Here is a 17,722-nt window from a genome sequence, read left to right on the forward strand (position 1 = left end):
AGAGTCTGTCACCCAGTATGGAGTACAGTGGAGCTATCAAAGCTCTTTATAACCTCAAACTCCTGGGCTCAAGCAATCTTCCCACCTTAGCCTCCCAAGTAGTTAGAATCCTCCCACCTTAGCCAGGCAATCACCTGGCTAAATTTTTTTGGTAGAGATAGGGTCTTGCTGATGCCCAGGCCGGTCTTGTCCTGGCTTCAAGCCATCCTCTAGCCTTAGCCTCCCAACTTGCTGGGATTACAGGTGTGAGCCATAGCACCTAGCCTGTCTTTCCTAATACAGCTCTAAACTGGTTTCAGTCCTTAGTGACCATCTCTATCCTCTTTCAGCTCCTAAGTTTTCCATAAACAGTATTTGGGTTCTCGTTATTTCTTAGACAGGGTCTCACTCTTTCACCCAGGTTGGAGTGCAATAGTGTGATCATAGCTACTGCAGCCTCAACCTCCTGGGCTCAACCAATCCTCCTGCCTCAGCCTCCAGAGTTGCTGGGACTCAGGCTCATGCCACCACACTAGGCTAGTTTTTCTATTTTTTATAGACAGGTTTTTGCCATGTTGCCCTGAGCTCGAGCAATCTTCCCATCTCAGCCTCCCAAAGTGTTGAGAATTATAAGCCACTGTACTCAACCATAAACACTAGTAATCTGGGAGGAGGACTACTGCATGTCTTCTCCCCCTAGGAAAGTGTCATCACTTTGATATTCTAACTTATTCCTTGTGTCAAGTGTACAATTCCATGGTTCAACATAAGTTCCGTAAAATTTTAGTTCAACGATAAAGCACAGCTCAGAAACACAAAAAACCTAAAATCTTATTTTTAAAAATTAAAGCTTCCAATCTAAAAATGCATACCACTTTAAAATGTCAGTACGATGTTACTAAAATTCCTGTGCTTTATTCAGCAGCACATACTAAAATCGGAACAACATAGGCCACATAGGCCAAGAGTGGTGGCTCATGCCTATAATCCTACCACTTTCAGAGGCCAAGGCAGGAATATCACTTGAGCCCAGTTTGAGAGCAGCCTGGGCAATGTAGTGAGATCCCGTCTCTGTAAAAAACTAAAAAATTAACTGGGCATGGTGGTACACACCTGTAGTCCTAACTACTTGGTAGGCTGAGGTGAGAGGATCCTTTGAGCCCAGGAGGCTGAGGCTGCAAGTCAGATGGACTGTGCACTGCACTCCAGCCTACCTGAAAGTGTAAGACCCTGTCTCCAAAAATAAAAGACAGATTTAAATGACCCCTAGACAAAGATGACATGCAAATTCATCAAGCATTCCATACAGAAATAAGAAAAAATCCTTTCATATATTACAACCAGTAGTGCTTAACTGAAATCATTGAAAAGTACTCCTGTCCCCTCAAGCATTCAATATACTTCCATTACCACCCCTCCAATAGTAGAGCTTCAAGCCAAAACGTCTTTTCTATAAGCAACATGAAAACTGTTCAAATTTTCCAGGTATAGATGAGTGGACAAAAGTTAATTTGTACAAAGGATCTTAGTGCATACAAATAGTCATCAAATAAGGTGCTTTTTAACCAGGGTAAATTATATGATCATCCCTTTAATTCACTATTTACCAACCGCTTTCCTGCCAGGGAACACAGGAAATAAAACATTTTGCTGAATAAGCCATAGATGAAGATACTAGTGGTGGAACTGGCTCACGGATACATATTGCTCTGCAAAGTCCTATGCATTTACTGTTTTAATAATTACTCCAATAAAAGGATTTTTTTTTAAAAAAAGAGATCTTTTAACATATCCACTTACACAAATGAGTTACATACACAAAAACTAATTGGAAATACTTCTTCATGTTTTCACTGTAACCATTTGCTTGTCAAGGGAAGGCATAATGAATATTCCGTCAAGGCTAAAGCTACAATGTTAAACTCAAAAAAGGTCATTTGTAATTTAAGTGCTCTCTTGTATAAAGCATCAGAAAGTTAATACAAGTACTAGTCTTAAGCAGTCACACAAGTCTAAGCCACATTTATTTGCACATGTATAGTAATGGGCAACAGATACTCCAAGTTCATACAAATTTGTAAAACAACAAAGTTAATAATCACTTGGTACACTTGTGTGTTATCTTGCTTACATATTAAAGCCTAGATGAACTTCCTTCATTTTGTAGACTTCCATACAATACTTCCTTAAACAAAATTCTTGAAAACACATATTGGCATGTTTCAGTTAGAGCCAACACAAAAGTTAAGACAAGACACGAACTCAAAAACCAAGTCTGAAAGATACTTTAACTCCCTCCCCTAAAAAGAAGTGATTTTCTTTAACAGACGTATATGCTATAAATCACACAAGTAACCGTGAAGATAAAAGAATGATGCTTTCATCATCAGGAAGAAAATGCCAACCAGATCATACTGTTTAAAGGTATCTACCAAATATATGGTTAAAATGAGAAATGGGCAGGAAATGCTTAGATTAAAACAATAAGGGAGATTTGAAAATAGCAAATGATTTTAAAGGGAACTGTTCCCCATCAAAGCTGCAAAGATTTGACTCTGACAACTCAAAATTGTCTAAGGCAAATAAAAATGAGGAAACCTTCAAAAACATTCTAATCACGTGCACTATCTAGTGTTAAAAGCTGAAAGCAATAAGGAGGATATTTATTGTACAAGTGTCAACGAGGACATCTCGAAAATAATGAAATAAACACACATTTATTTCTACAAAAGCAATGTATGATACAGAATTAGAAGGGAACAGACTTAAAGATTTGCCTATTAAAATATACAGATTCTTACTGAAGAGTATAGGATATTTAAAAAAGATGACAAGGGATGTTAATCTTTTTTTATTATTATCATTTTTACATATTTTGGGACCTCACATAATTTTGATAAATAACTCTTACAAAATTATGCAAAAAGTACAAGAATGTCTGGTAAACAAACAGTCTATTTTCCAAAAAGATTTTTTACAACATGCAATTCTTAAGGCAGCATCCTCCTTACAAGGAAAGGTAATCCTTTTACATCAAGAAATCTTCTGCTGCAAAGAATGGCTAAGAAAGCCTGGCTTCTTCCATTAACGCCTTTTGTCTTTCCTGTCTGATTTTCGGTCTCTTTCACTTCTTGAAGATCTTTTGCCTGATCGACTACTCTCTGATATAGACCTCTTTCTGTCGGACCGGGAATTCTTATCCTTTGATCCTTTTATATCTCTACTACTACTGCCTTTTGAAGATTTGTGACTTCTTTCTAGTCCTGAAGTATCCCTTCTCTTCCGATCCACGCTCCTTCTGTGCTTTCTATCTCTATTATGTCCCCGGCCCCTACTCCGACTTCTACTCTCACTACTACTACTAGTGCTGCTGCTACTATCTCTGCTGCTGCTGCCACTTGTGCTGGAGCTGCTACTGGAACTACTTCGACTGCTACTACTTCCACTGCTGGAACTACTTCCACTGCTGCTACTGGTTGAACTGCTACTAGAACTACTGCTGCTACTACTTCGACTTCTACTCTTGCTTGTTTTATTTCTAGCTCGACCTCTACTTCTGCTCCTAGTTTTGGTTTTGCTTTTGCTCTCTGGATGTACTGTCAACACTGGCTCTACTGGTACCTCAGTGAGTTTCACAGACTCTACAGGAAACTCCTTCCTCTCAGGCAGTAAATGCCCTTGCTCCTGAGTAACTTGGGGTGTTGGCTGTAAAACAGTTAATGACAAATTCTCAGGCTGAGAGGGAGGCTGGGACTGGAGTACTGGTTGGGACTGAGATTGAAGCTGAGGCTGGGGCTGAGACTGAGATTGGGGCTGGGGCTGAGGATGAGGCTGGGGCTGACCCACAGGCTCAGGTTGGGGCTCAGATTCTTTTTCTTCTTTTTCCTCAGACTCCTTTTCCGTGTCTAAAGCACTGACATTCTCTTTCCCAGGAGAAAGGGATTTACATTCTTTATCTGGCTCAATTTCAAATTCCATCTCTGGTTCCAATTCTTTGCTAGCTTCATTTTCTGAAGGTTCTACACTTTCAACTTGATTAGTTTCCATTACCTCCTGGTCAGGAATTACATGTTTGACATTCTCAACCATCTCTAGTACATCCATAACTTCTTCAGGCTGACTATCCTGCTGCTTCTCACTTTCCCTTACCTCAGTTTCCTCCTCCATCTTAACCTCCATTTCCTGTTTTTGTTCTTCCTCCTCCTGTTCTTTCTCTGCATCGCTATGAACAATCGCTATTTCCTTTTCCTCTTCCTCTCCTGCTTCCTCTATTTCTACATCATTGTGCTGATTACCTGTCTCCTCCAACTCTTCCTCTCGCTGAGCCACCTTACCCTCTTCTTGTTCCGCCTTCTGTTCTTCATTACGCACCACCTGATGCTCTTTTTCCTTCATTGATTGTCTTCTAGGCCTAGCCTCCATTTTATTTATTTGTTCTGCAAATTCAATGCGTCTACCTTCAAACAAAGCTAAAAAATAAAAATTTGCATGTGTAAAATTTACTGATTAAGAAAATTCAAAGCCACAATTTTACAACTGGTCACAAATTGTTATTAAGCTTCATCTTTGTTTTTGTAGTGATGATGACAAAAGATTATGGCAATTATAATCACAAACTGACATAAAATTAAACAAGCAAAGATCCATGGGAAATCTACATACTAGAAATTAGTGGTGGACAAAACTAGATACTTTCTAACCGATGAAGTTCAATCTTTATTATGTTTGACGAAAAATAAAACTTCTGTAAAACAGAACCAGTTTTGACATAAAATCATATATATCAATTTTTTTTTGATCCCAAAGAGACAAATCATCATCTCATCAGTGTCTATCCTTCCATCTGTGTTCCAGCTAGAAACTGTTGATATTCACGTTTGTCTTGTTTTATTAGCATTTTATCAGGACACTAAATGTAGCATACAAAAAAAAACAATCTTACACAAATGCTTAAGGAATACAGATGCATAAGCACTGCCTACAAGATAACTTGCAGATTAAATTCCATCATGAAAACAAATATTCCTATATTACCAACTCATCAGCATCTCAGAATATCTTATCTTTTATTTAAAAAAACCAAACACAGCAAATCAACCACTGAATCACAATTATTTTAGAAAACAAACAAATGTGTACATATGAATGTATTACCTTACCTACTAAGAAAAATTCAACGGACGTCTTCATGTACTTACCATTCATTTTTCTCTGTGACTCTTCTATTAGTTTTTGGGTAGCTGGACACATTCTTCCAGGAATATAAAACAAATGGGGCTTTGTCTTAGTTCTTATATATTTAATTATTTTGGCATTATGTTCATTCCATTCTTCTTGCTAAAGAAAAGGTAAAAGATCAGTGCTTTTGTAAACCTGAAGGATTACCAATCTTTCAATTTCGTATTATTACTCACCAGCTGCGCAAGCTCAACTTTCTGTTCTAAAAGCCGCAGTTCTGTCTGTTTAGCACGCCTCTCTTCAAACAGCTCTCTCCTTTCATTTTCAACTTGCTTTCTCTCTTCTTCTGCCTGAACTTCAAGTTTTTGTTCAATTTCCTGGCGCCGCTTTTGCTAAAAATTAAGTATCTTGCTTTAATACTTATGTGTTAAAATAGATACAAGACAAGGTATATTTGATTTCAGTTCAATTATAATAAAAAACTATTATTACACATCCTAATTATGAGAAACATTACAAAGGCGAGTGATCATCTGAAGTCAGGAGTTAAAGACCAGTCTGACCAACATGGTAAAACCCCATCTCTATTAAAAATACAAAAGAATTCACAGGGTGTGGTCATATATGCCTGTAATCCCAGGTACTTGGGAGGCTGAAGCAAAAGAATCACTTGAACCCAGAAGGCTGAGGCTGCAGTGAGCTGAGATCATGCCACTGCACTCCAGCCTGGGCAAGAAGAGCCAAACTCCATCCCAATTTTTTTTTTTTTTAAACTATGTAAAGGTATCTGCAGGCTGAACAAGTTGGCTCATGCCTGTCCATCATTCCAGCACTCTGGAAGGCCAAGGCAGGCGAAATGCTTTGAGCTCAGCCCAGCCCAGGCAATATGGTGAAACCAGGTCTCTACAAAAAAAAAAATAATAATAATAATATTTTTTGGCAGGCATTGGGCCTATAATCCCAGTTACACAGGAGGCTGAGGCTGGAGAACTGCTTAAGCCCAGGAAGCACAGGTTGCAACGAGCCAAGATTAGGCCACTGCAGCACCCCAACTGTTTGAATAAGACCCTGTCTTTAAAAAAAAAAAAAGTATCTGCATATGCTTCACCTTTTTTTTTTTTTGAGACACAGTTTTGCTCCTCTTGCCCAGGCTGGAGTGCAATGGTGTGATCTCCACTCACTACAACACACAGCTCTCAGGTTCAAGTGATTCTCCCAACTCCTGACCTCAGGTGATCCACCAGCCTTGGCCTCCAAAAGTGCTGGGATTAGATGCGTAAGCCACCGTTCCCAACCACTTCAAGTTTTCAATCCAGTATACCAACTAATTAGAACTTAGCACTTGGTACTGACTGTGATTTGTCTTTCAGGAAATGGAGACTGAGGCTTTTTTTTAACATATCTAAATTTCACCATTATTAGACACATCAACAACTTTTACATTGCAACACATGTTTAAGTAAGGCTGTTAAACCAAGTTTCTACTTGGCTTTATTTTAGGCTTATAATTAAGTATTTTTGTTTTGTTTTGTTTTGAGATGGAGTTTTGCCCCATAGCCCAGGCTGGAGGGCAATGGCGCCATTTTGGCTCACTGCAACCTCCGCCTCCTGAGTTCAAATAATTCTCCTGCCTCAGCCTCCTGAGCAGCTGGGATTGCAGGCACCTGCCACCATACCCTGCTAATTTTTTTGTATTTTTAGTAGAGACAGGGTCTCACCATGTTGACCAGGCTGGTCTCAAACTCCTGACCTCGTGATCCATCCACCTCGGCCTCCAAAGTGCTGGGATTACAGGCGTGAGTCACCATGCTGAGCCACAATTAAGTCTTAAAAGAGCTTTGAGGCTTTTTTTTTTTTTTAAAGACAGGGTTTCACCATGTTGGTCAGGCTGGTCTTGAACTCCCGACCTCAGGTGATCCGCCAGCCTTGGCCTCCAAAGTGCTTGGATTACAGGCGTGAGCAACCATGCCTGGAAGAGGCTTTTTTCAAAAAATGTTAATCTACTACTCTGACAACTTCAATATATGATATAAAACAAAACTTGGATAAATACCCTTTCTGTAGCGACAGTGGATTCTTGTTTAAATTTTTGAAGGGTACCCATCAACAAGCCAAATATTCGCCGGTTCCTAAAGAACAGAATAAAAAAATTTAATGTCACCATGATCCATTTCATTTAAACCCATCATTTTCTAAGAAATACTACAGGGCACTTGAACAATCCCTTAATTTTTCTTATAACTACATTAATCCACAGTAGTTTTTTTCTCCAGAGGGTTACCTTTGCTTTCCCTTTTCATCCATATTTTGATCCTGGATAAGGTCTCTACGTGTGCGCTCTTTGGAGGTAGCTACAACTGAAGACTGCAATGCTGGCTGCAGAAAAATCAAATCTCAGTAATTTAACTAGAATATGGGTGGTATGCTTTTAAATGCAGTAAAGTGAAAGTATCATATTCATTTAAGTCCTTTCAATCTCAATACCTTTTTAACATCATCATCCTCTGGGTCACTTTCCTGGCGTGATTCTCTTCTGGTCCGACGTTCCCCGCCCAGCCTATTATAGAAAAAATTAATTTTTTTGAGACAGGATTTCACTATAGCACCCAAGGTGAAGTGCAGTAGCACCAACATGGCTCACTGTGGCCTCGACCTCCTGGGCTCAGGTGATCCTCTCACCTCAGCCTCTCAAGTAGCTGGGACTATACAGGCAGGAGACAGCAGGCATGGCCAACGTTTCTGTACTTATTGTAGGGATGAGATTTCACCATGTGCCCAGATCGGTCTTGAACTCCTCGGCTCAAGCAATCTGCCAGCTTTGGCCTCCCCAAATGCTGGGCTTATAGACATAAGCCATGGCGCCTGGCCAAAAATTAATTTAAAAGACTGCTGAAATATTTATGTAACTGCCCACCAAGGGCACATGTCCTCTATTTCTAGGACTAGTTTCCAGAAGCTTTGTTCTATTAAGTCTCCATCCCATTTTATTCTTTCATCCAGAAGAGAAAGGATAAAATACGTAAACTAATGCCCAAAACAACTTTGCTCTCCTGTCTTTTCCAACTATTTCAAGCTGGTTAAATCTTTCAAGTACAAGTCAGAAAAAATGGTACTAATTGACAATCTTTCCAATTTTACTCTTCACATTACCTTTTATTTTGATAAAATTTGGGTTATCATGAGTGCAGAACTGTGTTTTGAGGGATACTGTTTATCTCAGTTCAGGCAAATACCAAGCAAACTTGGGGGGAAAGTGGTGTACTACTCAATTCCAATACTGCTCAAACAACATTATTATTAACAAGTATTTATATCTGTGTGCTACCTCAGAAACTAAAGAGGCCTTCAGCAATCTTTTTTTAAACCTACCTACTGACTGCCCCTTCAAGGTCTCTCTGTTTGGCTGGGGGTCCTCCTCCACTATCTGAGAATCCACGCCTGAAATTAAAAATGTTTAACATAAAGCACTTGAAATGCAAGGTAAATGGTATTTACATTTGACAAGAGAATATGGTATGGTTGAACTTTTAAGTTCACACAAAACTGGTACACTTGATATATTCTTCAACTTCTAGTTTTTCAGGGTAACTATATTTACTTACAAAGAAAACTAATCTGTCACAAACATTAAACAAAACAAAGACAAACACTGGGTTGACTTTATCTCAAGTTCTGTTCAAAGCAGTATCCTTAATATAAAAAGTACCAGTAGTTTCAGTATGAGTAAAGTCCAAGGGAAATCTTACCTCAGTAATAAACTACCACGTCCTCTACCTCCACCAGGACCAGAAAGGGCCAGCAATCTGGCTTGGATGGGCCTGTAAGAGATTTATAAATCAGTACAATATCCTATGTAGACATATTTGGTTGCACCACATACTTTCAGAGACGTGGATCCTAAGGAGAAAATCACCAAAGTTCCAAAAAGATAGTTTCAAATAAATCCAAGCGTCTGAAACAGGACAAGAAGTACCATTTCATTTAACTTCCTCGTTTCTCCAGGACCAGTATCACAGAAATTACATTCACCTCAATGCCCCCGCACCTTTAACAACCCTGGATCAGGTCCCCATCCCGCGATCCCAGAAGAAGCTGCACGTGGGCATGAAGCAGGGATGAGACGGCGGGTCGCGTCCTGGCAGAGTCTCGGGGCCAGCCCTGGGCTGGGTGTACGCCGGAGCGGTAAGGGGCTTTGTGCTGCAGTTCCGGGCCTGCAGGGCCGAGGGCGGGAATCAGCAGTCCGAGTCTTCTCAAAGGCAGAGAAAACATGCCGACGCACCCAGGCGTCGCTCTCCTTCCTCAAGGACCGGAGACCAGGGCTCTACTGTGGGGCCTGGGGCCTCTCCACCTCAGCGAGTACAGGGTTCTACCGCCGCCCAGCGAACAGGCCTCGAGGTTCCAACCTTCTGAAGACTGGGCGCCTTCCCCACCCCCAATTTGCCCCGACCTGAGGGCTGCCTCTTCGAGTCCGAGTTCCCGTTAGGCTCTTACCTCACGTCATTCGGATCCCGCCCGGTGAGCTTGCGAATATTCTCATCCACGTTCTTAAGGCTCTCTTTGGCCTTTTCTAGCTGTTCCTGCAAAGTTCTCACTGCGACCGCCATCTTCTCTCTGCAGCAGACTTGGCGACTGCTCTACAGGCCGCGCCGGGCCGCGCCGCGCCGCCCAGGCGAGAAACGACTGACAGCCCGGATCAGCCAATGACGATGAGCGTTGTTTTCTGGCCTCAACCACTCAGCGACCGGAAGGGGGAGAACCGGCAGCCTTTGTGACTCTGGGCCAATGAAAAGTCGGGTAGGCAGTAATCTCCCTCTCCAGTTAGCTGCCGATGCCTGAATCTCGCTGCTAGCGCAGAGGCAGGGCGGGTTTGACAATCCCTGAGTTCTCGGAGACTTGGGCTCGCGAGCGTGCAGTTCTGGCAAGGAGACCGCGGAGTTTTCCAGGCATTTTAACCTATGATGTAATGTGCCTTACTTCATTTTAACCTAATCATACCACGGGAGGACTCAGCCAAGCCTCCTTTTCCTCCTTCCCCTCGCCTTGGTTAATGATTTAATTAGGGAAGGGCGCGGCCATTCTGTTGGTGCGCATGCTCAGAAAGCGGGTAGGCGCGTGCTTTCCGCGGTTAGGTTTTTTTTTTTTTTTTTTTTTTTTTTTTTTTTTTTGAGACGGAATCTTGCTCTGTGGCCCAGGCTGGAGTGCAATGGCGCTGTCTCCGCTCACTGCAACCTGCGCCTCCCAGGTTCAACTAATTCTCTTGCCTCAGCCTCCCTAGTTGCTGGGATTACAGGCATTTGCCACCACGTCCGGCTAATTTTGTATTTTTAGTAGAGACGGGGTTTCTCCCTGTTAAGTCAAACTGGTCTCGAATTCCCGACCTCGGGTGATCCTCGCCGGCCTTGACCTCCCAAAGTGTTGAGATTACAGGCGTGAGCCACCACGCCCGGCCTGAGTAGGTTAAATTGAGCAGAGGGAAGACAAAAATAAAAACTAGGAAAAATATTAATCATAATGGCTAACATTTGTTAGGAGGTGGTTTTGTTCCAGACCCTCTGTGAAACCTTCTACATGCCTTATTCCTCACAAACTAAAAGTGAGACTAAAATGCCTGTTATTACTGATAAGGAAATTGAGACGAGATAATATAACTGTCTCTGGGTCAGGCCAGTTGAGAATTAGTCTCTTGATTAGACCCTGAGCATCTGAAAAGAAAGCAATCGCCAGACAGGCAGTCATGATTGAGTTAGCCTCTTCACCTGGCCTAGAGCTGGTTAAGACCAGGCTTAAGAGAGTGGCCCTATTGTTAGTGGGATCTGTGTGTGTTCTGCCCTACCTGCACTGCCAATGTGGGAACTGGTTTGGTTCTATACATATATATACAAATTGAAGCTCAGAAAACAATTTTTCACAGGCCGGGCGCAGTGACTCATGCCTGTAATCCCAGCACTTTGGGAGGCTGAGACAGGAGTTGGAGACCAGCCTGGCCAACATGGTGAAACCCCCACCTTTACTAAAAATACAAAAATTACCCGGTAGTGGTAGTGCATGCCTGTAATCCCAGCTCCTCGGGAGGCTGAGGCAGGAGGATCGCTTTAGCCCAGGATGCAGAGGTTGCAGTGAGCCGAGATTGCACCACTGCACTCCAGCCTGTGTGACAGAGTGAGACTCTGTCCCAAACAAACAAACAAAAAACATTTTTCCACAGAAACAATGCTACAAGTAATCTCAGCTAGGTATCTATCTTTCTTGTACAAAGCATTAGTGGGCCCAGTGTATTAATTAACTCAAGCTATGCCGGGCGCGGTGGCTCAAGCCTGTAATCCCAGCACTTTGGGAGGCCGAGGCGGGTGGATCACAAGGTCGAGAGATCGAGACCAACCTGGTCAACATGGTGAAACCCAGTCTCTACTAAAAATACAAAAAATTAGCTGGGCATGGTGGCGCGTGCCTGTAATCCGAGCTACTCAGGAAGCTGAGACAGGAGAATTGCCTGAATCCAGGAGGCGGAGGTTGCGGTGAGCCGAGATCGCGCCATTGCACTCTAGCCTGGGTAACAAGAGCGAAACTCCATCTCAAAAAAAAAAAAAAAAAAAAAAAAATTAACTCAAGCTACCTCTTTACTTCAGCCACTTTTTAGTGCCTCCATTGTGTCAGTAGTAAGCTAGGCTTTGAAAATAAAACCTAGAACAAGATGGTTGTGATTCCTTCTTGTGTGGAGTTTGTAGGCTTCCAAAGGAGCCATGATCATTCATTAGTTCAATTAAAAACTTATTGAGTGCCCACCATGTGTAAGGTGCCATCTAGTCACTTGAATGTATCATTGTACAATAAAGATCTCTGAGCAGGTCCAGTGGATTGTGCTTGTAATCCCAGATATGTGGGAGACTGAGGTGGGAGGATTGCTAGAGCCAGGAGTTAAGACCAGTCTGGGCAACATAGCAAGAATCCTGTCTCTAAAAATAAAAACTTAAGGCCAGGCGCGGTGGCTCAAGCCTGTAATCCCAGCACTTTGGGAGGCCGAGGCGGGTGGATCGCGAGGTCAAGAGATCAAGACCATCCCGGTCAACATAGTGAAACCCCTTCTCTACTAAAAATACAAAAAATTAGCTGGGCATGGTGGCACGTGCCTGTAATCCCAGCTACTCAGGAGGCTGAGACAGGAGAATTGCCTGAACCCAGGAGGCGGAGGTTGCGGTGAGCCGAGATCGCGCCATTGCACTCTAGCCTGGGTAACAAGAGCGAAACTCTGTCTCAAAACAAAAAATAACAATAAAAATAAAAAATAAAATAAAATAAAATAAAAACTTAAAAATTGTACTGGGGAGGCTGAAGTGGAATGATTGTTTGAGCCCAAGAGTTTTAGGTTGCAGTGAACTCTGATCGCACCACTGCACTCCAGCCTAGGCTACAGAGCGAGACCCATCTCTAAAAAATAAGTTCTCTCTGAAAAGACTTTACAGGAGTAATTGTGGATACAGATTATAAACACAAGTAAATTTGCCAGATGCAGTGGCTCACGCCTGTAATTCCAACACTTTGGGAGGCCAAGGCAGGTGGATCACCTGAGGTCAGGAGTTCAAGACCAGCCTGGCCAAAATGACAAATTCCTGTTTCTAATAAAAATACAAAAATTAGCCGGATATGGTGGTGCTTGCCTGTAATCCCAGCTACTTGGGAGGCTGGGGCAGGAGAATCGCTTGAACCAGGGAGGCAGAGGTTTCAGTGAGTGGAAATCGTGCCACTGAACTCTAGCCTGGGCAACAGAGTGACAGTGTCTCAATAAAAAAATAAATTGTATAGCATGTTAGGAGGAAGTGCTGTAGAAGAAAAAAATGCAGAGATGAATAATGGGGATGAGAATTGACAATTATTTAATTCTGATTGTGAGCATACTTAGCCTCATTGATCTTATTACAGCTCTGTGTACAATCTTAGGCAGTACCTGAGGCATGAGAGTGTGATAATAGTACACCCTATTCAGCAAGTGTAAGAATGTTTCCATGTGTGGTCCGCCTGGTAATCCCAGCATTTTGGGAGGCCGAGGCGGGCAGATCACTTGAAAGTTGGTAGTTCGAGGCCAGTCTGGACAACATGATGAAACATGGTCTCTACTAAAAATACAAAATTAGTACTGTGTGGTGGCAAGCGCCTGTAGTCTCAGTTCCTTAGGAGGCTGAGGCAGAATTGCTTGAGCCAGGGGAGGTGAAGTTTGTAAGTTTGCAGGCAGTGAGCCAAGACTACGCCACTGCACTCTAGCCTGGGCAACAGAATGAGACTCTGTCTCAAACAAAATACACATGCACGCGGGCGCCACACACAGACACACACACAGACACACACACACACACACACACAGAGTCTATTCCTGCTTCCATAGGATCTATTCCTAGGAGCCTTGGCAATTTAATAGTCTGCTTTATGGAGAAGGAGCAGTAGGATGCTGTGTTCAATATTTAGTAGGTCCTCATTAAATATTAGTTTCCTTTCAATCCAAAAACAGACTTAAAAAACCTCATGTTATTGTGGTTGGAGAAGTCAACCTTGATAAACTGGCCAACTACTTTCTTTTTGACTTGTGTGTTGGACTTGGACTCCTTTTTCTTGATGGTTGTGATGAGGGCGAGAATGTAGTCTAGACATAAAGGACCTGATTTCACGTAAGGGAAAATTTAGTGCTGGAAAAATTGGTTATTACGGCAAAATACTCTTCAAAATTACACTATTTAGTTTTCTCAAAGGCTTAAGTGGAACTTTTATGCTGGATTTATGTGATAAATGGAATAAACTCATCCAAACATTAGAAGGAATGTGTTAGCCGGGTGTGGTGGCTTACACCTGTAATGTGTGAGCACTTTGGGAGGCCGACACGGGCCGATTGCCTGAGAGTGGGATCACCTGGAGTGCCACTAAACTCTAGCCTGGCCAACATGGAGAATACCTGTCTCTAGTAAAAATTACAAAAATAACCAGGCGTGGTAGCAGATGCCTATAATCCCAACTACTCAGGAGGCTGAGACAGGAGAATCGCTTGAACCCAGGAGGTGGAGGTTACCGGTGAACCAAGATCATGCCATTGTACTCCAGCCTGGGCAACAGGGCAAAACTCCATCTCAAAAAAAAAAAAAAAAAAAAGAAGGAACATGATTTAAAAGAAAAAAAACCTACCACAATTACAATTTTTTTTTTTTTTTGAGACAGAGTTTCGCTCTTGTTACCCAGGCTGGAGTGCAATGGCGCAATCTCGGCTCACCGCAACCTCCGCCTCCTGGATTCAGGCAATTCTCCTGCCTCAGCCTCCTGAGTAGCTGGGATTACAGGCACGTGCCACCATGCCCAGCTAATTTTTTGTATTTTTAGTAGAGACGGGGTTTCACCATGTTGACCAGGATGGTCTCGATCTCTTGACCTCGTGATCCGCCCGCCTCAGCCTCCCAAAGTGCTGGGATTACAGGCGTGAGCCACCATGCCCAGCTCACAATTACAATTTTAGAACATGATCATTTTTTTTTTTTTTGAGACGGAGTTTCGCTCTTGTTACCCCGGCTGGAGTGCAATGGCGCGATCTCGGCTAACCGCAACCTCCACCTCCTGGGTTCAGGCAATTCTCCTGCCTCAGCCTCCTGAGTAGCTGGAATTACAGGCACGTGCCACCATGCCCAGCTAATTTTTGTATTTTGAGTAGAGATGGGGTTTCACCATGTTGACGAGGATGGTCTCGATCTCTTGACCTCGTGATCCACCCATCTCGGCCTCCCAAAGTGCTGGGATTATAGGCGTGAGCTACTGTACCCCTGTACCCAGCCTTGTTTTTTTTTTTTTTTTTTTTTTTTTTTTTTTTTTTTTTAAAGACTAGTCAAGTGCAGTAGTGAGAAGGAGGGAAAGAGTAGAACAGGCAGTTCGATTTGTAACTGACTGTGAACAATCAATTGAGATAACTCACTACCTTAGGACCAGCCTAGTCTGTTTTGTTTTTTGAGACGAAGTCTTGGTCTGTTGCCCAGGATGGAGTGCAGTGGCATGATCTCAGCTCACTGTAACCTCTGTCTCCCAGTTTCAAGTGATTCTCCTGCTTCACCCTCTCGAATAGCTGGGATTACAGTTGTGCGCCACCACACCTGGCTAATTTTTGTATTTTTAGTAGAGATGGGGTTTCACCATGTTGGTCAGGCTGGTCTCCTGACCTCGTGATCTGCCCGCCTTGGCCTCCCAAAGTTCTGGGATTACAGGCGTGAGCCACCACACCCGGCCTGGGCAAGAAAAGTTGAGGTTATTGTTAACAATTTGAGAAAACTCAATATGTTAATTTGAGGAAAACAACGGAGACATTTGGGGGAAAAAAAAATTGTTTTGTGAATTACCAAGGAAAGAACTAATCACAGGCTAAGCAATATGCTTAAGGTTGAATTTGCCAAATTAAGATGTACATACTGCCGGGCGCGGTGGCTCAAGCCTGTAATCTCAGCACTTTGGGAGGCCGAGGCCGGTGGATCACAAGGTCAAGAGATCAAGACCATCCTGGTCAACATGGTGAAACCCCGTCTCTACTAAAAATACAAAAAATTAGCTGGGCATGGTGGTGTGTGCCTGTAATCCCAGCTACTCAGGAGGCTGAGGCAGGAGAATTGCCTGAACCCAGGAGGCGGAGGTTGCGGTGAGCCGAGATCGTGCCATTGCACTCCAGCCTGGGTAACAAGAGCGAAACTCCTCCTCCTCAAAAAAAAAAAAAAAAGATGTACATACTATGATGTAGCATGTGGCTTCATTTGCACATGCAGTGAGATAATTCCTACAGGTGTCTCACACTGCTGTAGGTTATTAGGAACTCCAGCCGGGCACGGTGGCTCAAGCCTATAATCCTAGCACTTTGGGAGGCTGAGGCGGGTGGATCACGAGGTCAAGAGATCGAGACCATCCTGGTCAACATAGTGAAACCTTGTCTCTACTAAAAATACAAAAAATTAGCTGGGCATGGTGGCACGTGCCTGTAATCCCAGCTACTCAGGAGGCTGAGGCAGGAGAATTGCCTGAACCCAGGAGGCGGAGGTTGCGGTGAGCCGAGATCGCGCCATTGCACTCCAGCCTGGGTAACAAGAGCGAAACTCCGGCTCACAAAAAAAAAAAAAAAAAAAAAAAAAAAAGGAACTCCATCCTTTAGTCACATTACTTTTCTGAATTCTGTAACACTTTTCCATTCAGCTAATCCTTTGATTAGTCTGTATTTTTCGGATCAAGTGTATCTTGTTTTTCCCTTGCTTCACTTCCCTTGTCCCTTGCACCCCACTAACAGGAAAATTCCTGGTGGTCAAAATGGTTCTAATTCTTTTTGTGTACTCAGGCTTAATTCACTAGGAATTGGCATAACTTCTCAATATTTAAAAAAATTTAATCTGACACTTTATGATATTTTATTTTATTTTATTTATTTATTTTTTTGAGACGGAGTTTCGCTCTTGTTACCCAGGCTGGAGTGCAATGGCGCGATCTCGGCTCACCGCAACCTCCGCCTCCTGGGTTCAGGCAATTCTCTTGCCTCAGCCTCCTGAGTAGCTGGGATTATAGGCATGCGCCACCATGCCCAGCTAATTTTTTGTATTTTTAGTTGAGACGGGGTTTCACCATGTTGACCAGGTTGGTCTCGATCTCTCGACCTCGTGATCCACCCGCCTCGGCCTCCCAAAGTGCTGGAATTACAGGCTTGAGCCACCGCGCCCGGCTTTATGATATTTTAAACTCTTTTCACAAGTTTTCATATTGAAGATCATGGCAGGAAGTGGATACTTTTTTTTTTTTTTTTTTTTTTTTTTTTTTTTTTTTTGAGACGGAGCTTCGCTCTTGTTACCCAGGCTGGAGTGCAATGGCACGATCTCGGCTCACCGCAACCTCCGCCTCCTGAGTTCAGGCAATTCTCCTGCCTCAGCCTCCTGAGTAGCTGGGATTATAGGCACGCACCACCATGCCCAGCTAATTTTTTGTATTTTTAGTAGAGACGGGGTTTCACCGTGTTGACCAGGATGGTCTTGATCTCTTGACCTCGTGATCCGCCCGCCTCGGCCTCCCAAAGTGCTGGGATTACAGGCGTGAGCCACCGCGCCCGGCCGGCTTTATGATATTTTAAACTCTTTTCACAGGTTTTCATATTGAAGATCATGGCAGGAAGTGGATGCTTTTAATGCCAATAGAAATTCTTGTGAATTTTTCTAACTTCTATTGCTAATTAACACGGAGGTGGTGGGCTCTTATTTATCTATTTTGGGATGGGGGTTTTGCTCTTGTTGCCCAGGCTAGAGTACGATGGCATGATGTCGGCTCACCGCAACCTCCACTTCCCAGGTTCAAGCGATTCTCCTGCCTCGGCCTTCCGAGGAGCTGGGATTACAGGTATGCACCACCACGCCTGGCTAATTTTATATTTTTAGTAGAGACAGAGTTTACTTCATGTTGGTAGGCAGGTCTCGAACTCCCGACTGCAGGTAATCCCCGCCCGCCTCGGCCTCCCAAAGTGCTGGGATTACCGCGCCTGGCCCAGGGCAGGAGCTCTTTATGTATTATTCTATTTTGCTCCGCC

At 43.2% G+C, this 17,722-nt stretch overlaps 1 protein-coding gene across 1 annotated transcript; it reads right to left on the reverse strand.

Moving 5' to 3' along the window:
• Positions 1 to 1,968: 1,968 nt before the first annotated feature.
• On the reverse strand, positions 1,969 to 9,827 carry PNN (pinin, desmosome associated protein). Its single transcript, XM_003928809.4, has 9 exons — positions 9,649 to 9,827; positions 8,904 to 8,975; positions 8,527 to 8,595; positions 7,642 to 7,714; positions 7,439 to 7,533; positions 7,211 to 7,286; positions 5,394 to 5,549; positions 5,178 to 5,316; positions 1,969 to 4,448 (listed from the first exon to the last, which is right to left on the reverse strand). Exons 1-9 carry the CDS (start codon positions 9,759 to 9,761, stop codon positions 3,064 to 3,066), a joined length of 2,178 nt encoding a protein of 725 aa, XP_003928858.1. The 5' UTR covers positions 9,762 to 9,827; the 3' UTR covers positions 1,969 to 3,063.
• Between the last annotated feature and the right edge of the window lie 7,895 nt (positions 9,828 to 17,722).

The sequence above is a fragment of the Saimiri boliviensis genome, chromosome 2 (genome assembly GCF_048565385.1).
Source record: "Saimiri boliviensis isolate mSaiBol1 chromosome 2, mSaiBol1.pri, whole genome shotgun sequence".
Classification (NCBI taxonomy): Eukaryota; Metazoa; Chordata; class Mammalia; order Primates; family Cebidae; genus Saimiri; species Saimiri boliviensis.

Coding starts and splice junctions, on each gene's coding strand:
- PNN (XM_003928809.4), bottom strand. CDS start 9,761: ATGGCGGTCGCAGTGAGAACTTTGCAGGAACAGCTAGAAAAGGCCAAA. Junction 5,317..5,393: donor AAGTTGAGCTTGCGCAGCTG/GTGAGTAATAAT, acceptor CCTTTTCTTTAG/CAAGAAGAATGGAATGAACA. Junction 4,449..5,177: donor GTCACAGAGAAAAATGAATG/GTAAGTACATGA, acceptor TTTATTTTTTAG/CTTTGTTTGAAGGTAGACGC.